Source organism: Dipteris shenzhenensis, chromosome 11, assembly GCF_047967505.1.
Source record: "Dipteris shenzhenensis isolate YYH24624 ecotype China chromosome 11, Dip_SZ_1.0, whole genome shotgun sequence".
Lineage (NCBI taxonomy): Eukaryota > Viridiplantae > Streptophyta > Polypodiopsida > Gleicheniales > Dipteridaceae > Dipteris > Dipteris shenzhenensis.
In genome coordinates, this window is record NC_141606.1 from 25,199,013 (window position 1) to 25,203,152 (window position 4,140).

Genomic DNA, 4,140 nt, shown 5'->3' on the forward strand with positions numbered 1-4,140 from the left:
AGGATTCAAACTCAGCTGGGCAAATAAGGAGTCTTTCTGTCTAAACCACATTTCTCCTTGGTATGTAAAGGCCACACGACCGATGCTGGGCGGGCAATGGGCGATGTGTAACGAGCCTTGCATTTTGTGATATAAATATAAATAAATAAATAAATAAATATATATATATATGCACGTAAGGGCACCTTCCCACTCTCTTTCTAAAGCCTTGATATCCTCCCATATATATATATATATATATAAAATATAAGGGCACCTTTATATCTCTATATACCTATATCTATCTATATATATATAACGGCACCTTCTCGGTCTCTTTCCGAAAGTCTTGGTTCCCTCGGAAAAGTCAAAGTTGCCAAGTCCGCCCTCACAAACAAAGAGCCTTGGCGTTTCTTGCCCTCTCAAAATAAGCTTTTTCCTTCCTCCGAACGATTTCTGTTTCTGTGTCTCTCCTCGCCATATCCATGGAACAACGCCCCCTTGACCTCTCCCTTATCTCCGCCGATGGCCTCAAGGATGTTAGCACTTTCGGTAAAATGCACACCTACGCCGTCGCTTGGATCGATCCTTACTTCCGTCTCTCCACCCCCGTCGATAAGATCGGCGGCACCAGACCTGTTTGGAATCACAAACTCTCCTTCCCTGTGCCCGAGTTCTTCTTCCACCAGCCCGACGCACGGCTCACCGTCGAGATTTTCAGCCATGGAACGTTTGGCAACAAGTTCGTAGGAGCGGCCTTCATCCCTCTTGCTGATATCCTGAAATCCCAGTCTGAGCAGATCTTGAATTACCAAGTGAAACGGCGGTCTGGGCGCGTCAAAGGGTCTCTGCTTCTCTCTGCTCGCTTGGGGGAGAAGACGGCCGTGGGAGGGGCTTCCTCTTCCTCCACAGATGTGCCGGTGGTGGCGTACCCCGCGGGGGGTTATGGCAATCAGCAACAGGGGGTCTATCCACCTCCATATTATGGCGGACAGGGATACGCACCTTACCCATCATATCCACCACCGGGGTATCCTCCTCAGCAATACTACCCGCAAGGACAGCAGGTTGTTCCGCCAAGGAGGCCAGGAATGGGGGGGATGGGACTTGGGACGGGATTGCTGGCAGGTGCGCTTGGAGGGTTTTTACTGGGTGATATGATCGGAGACATGTCGGGTGGCTACGATGGTGGAGGATTTGATGGTGGGTTTGATGGGGGCGGTTTCGGATTTTAGAGTGCTGAGGCCTTCCGTCCCGACGACCATCTTTTCTGAGTCTCTGTCTTGTTGACGAGATTGCTGTAGTCTGTATTTTTGTTGCTTCAACCATACCTGTTTTCTCAATTGTACAGGCTTCAGGCTTGAAATTGGGAGAGGAGGAGGTCACTTGTATTAGAATTTTCTGGTTGTGCATGTATACAATCTGGTCTCAATTGTAACTGCAAATTGCTGTCTCGGTGTATATTTTCTTCCATCAATAAAGCAGGCAGCACCTCATGCCTTTGATTTTCTATGTAAATCGGCCAGATCAAAGCATAAATTCCTAGCTTGCAACCACAAGTGTTGATCAAATTTTAGCTCCTTAATTCTCTGCTCTGCTTCCCCTCTCCTTTCCCCATTCTCCTCACGTCTTGCTCCCCATCAAAATGACACAGAGGTGCTTCTCTCAGCGTCTGCCTTTTCACCACCCATCCCTATTTCTGGTTTCTGTCCCTCCGCATTTAATAATGCCTTGCATCGCTGTACTCCCATTTCACCTCCGACTTTGGGCCCCAGACTTCTGTACTTAGGCATCTGGCTGATCCTGCACCCGTGAAATCTATCAAGGCTTCCACAAGAACAAGAACATGATGGCTTGCAGCATTCATTGGAAGAGAAGCTAGAGAGCACTACATTCATTGGTTAATTCTGAGAGGCAGCCATATTGCAGCTGGCTGCAGAAAGCCGGCTCTGTTTCTTTTTGGAGCGACTTTATATTCCAGTAGGGTACCGGCACTGGACTATGTCAAGATGTGCAAAAATTTGCCAACTTGTTACTTGAGTTCCACTTCCACGCCGTGATCTTCCAAGGGTGGAGATCTTGCTTTAAAGTGATCAATACTTCGAGTCCATTCTTGCCATGTTTAGGGGACGATCACACATGTATAGCTTTGCGAAGTGGAGGACGTGGCGCGTCGTCAAAAGAAGAGTATGGGCGGTCACGTGGTGCCTTCATGGTAGCCCGCCCTGGGAAGGAGGGGTGGCCGCCGAAAACTACTACTTCGTAGTGGTCCCCACCATGGAGTGGCTCAGCTTGACTAGCAAGTGCCAGCCATGCTAGATGTTGCCATCCCATGCTCCATGCAAAGGATTCCACCCCCTCCCCTCGTTTTCACTCGGTGAATGCCTGTTTCACCCTTCATGCTCCTCCTCTCCTCCCCATCGTCGTTTCACCCACCTCGTCTCCTTCCCTTCGTCTCTTCACCTTGCACAGCATGCCGTCCATCGATGCCTACCCTTCCCTCCAAAATCAAGCTTCCAGTTCCAGTTTGCCTCTGCCACCATGCATTACTAGACTTCAATTGCGCCTTCATTCTCCTTCCTTGGCAGTGGTAGGACGTGCTCCAGAGCGGCTTCAAAACGGGTAGGGATGGGATCTTTGCCTCATCTTTGAGCGTCTTTGTTGCATTTGTTGGTAAGAGCTAAGTATGACAATAATATTTTCCAATAACTTATAAAAGGGAAGACTAGCGGGTAGGCGGCTAGCTCGTGCATGGTCGACATGCGCCAGCCCACGCTGCATGGTAAAGAGAGGCACTCCTCCGTGAGGCACCCTTGCACAGAGCTTCTGGACTTCCCTCCACTGCCAGAGTTGGAGATGAACAAGGATGGAGAGCAGGACGAGACGAGATCCAGTAAGGTACAGAGTTCAGATGGCCAGGAAGGGGGTTGAGACTCTGAGAGTCACGACGGAGCTCCCAAGGAGAGGAATGATCAACATGACACCTTTCCATCATATTTCGAGGTGCTCACCAAGAAGCTCCGGAGCGAGTTCTCGCATCTGCTAGAGGAGGCGGCCAAGCGGGCGGAATTGGTTCGAAGGGTAAAGGAAATTGAACGTAAACTGTGGTACGAATCCGGGAAGGCGCATGGCATGGTCTGGGACATTCGCTTGAAGTTGGAGACGTTCGCGAGAGGAGGTGTCTACCTCTAATTCATGGGTCACATCTTGTCCACGGAGGAGTTCAAGGAGTTTATGATGAAGGAGGTCTCTCGGGGGGTTGCTGGGGAAGGGGTTTTTTATGGTGCAATGTGTCTCTGAGGCAATTCGGATGAGCTGGTGGGTAGGGGATTCCAATTTTCAGGTTCCTCGGTGTTGGTTTTGCCGGTGTCACCAAAGTTTAGCATTGACCAATTTTCGGTTCATGACTGCCCCGTTTGGATCGAGTTCCCAAATCTACTGACATGGCTTTGCGAGAAGGTTGGCTACTTGGCGGTGTCACTTGGTAAAGTCTTGCAGATCCCCCCATCGTCTTGTCAGCCAGGTGGAACAAAGAAGGTATGGATTCTTTGGGATAAAACATAGGATATTTTGGACCTCATCAAATCCCAATTCTCGGACAACCCGATCATTGCGTAGCAGGTCAGGTTCTTCCCCTTCCTCGATTCGTGCTACGTTTGCAAACGGTTGGCACATTTTGCAAAGAATTGAACACGGCATTGCCTCTGGGGAGCATGTTGGGTGGAACAGAGGAGGGTGATTAGGAAGGGAAAACCTTGTCAATCTAAGGAAGAGACCCGGGAGAAGACATGTGAGGACACCATCATAGAGAATGAGTAGTCGAAAAGCCATGAGCGGACGACTCCTCCATGTTCGAAATCTTGGAAGACAATCGGCAAGAAGGGAAGGAATGTGCATAAGAACGATGATCCGAACATCAGTTAGGATGGCAGTCCTCGGTTGTTGCTACAGTCGGGTACTTCGAATACTTCTGAGGAGGAATTGTTGAAAGGTGGGCATGCAATTACTAGTGTGTGTGATGTTGCACAGGGAAATTGGGCGATCCAAATGGCACCACCAAAGAGGAGATGCTCAAGGCTTACCACGCGGCAAGATAGCTCTACAGGAGAAAATGCCTCAGAAACACGAGATGAGAAAAGACCATTTTGGCGGGGTTAGCCA

The 4,140-nt window shown here is 49.5% G+C and overlaps 1 protein-coding gene across 1 annotated transcript; it reads left to right on the forward strand.

Annotated features, from left to right (window-relative positions):
- Positions 1 to 330: 330 nt before the first annotated feature.
- On the forward strand, positions 331 to 1,489 carry LOC147896817 (protein SRC2 homolog). Its single transcript, XM_087381468.1, has one exon. The coding sequence runs from the start codon at positions 465 to 467 to the stop codon at positions 1,212 to 1,214; it is 750 nt and encodes a 249-aa protein (XP_087237594.1). The 5' UTR covers positions 331 to 464; the 3' UTR covers positions 1,215 to 1,489.
- The last annotated feature ends 2,651 nt before the right edge of the window (positions 1,490 to 4,140 follow it).

Bases quoted from the DNA above. Each gene is read 5' to 3' on its own strand.
- LOC147896817 (XM_087381468.1), top strand. From the start codon at position 465: ATGGAACAACGCCCCCTTGACCTCTCCCTTATCTCCGCCGATGGCCTC.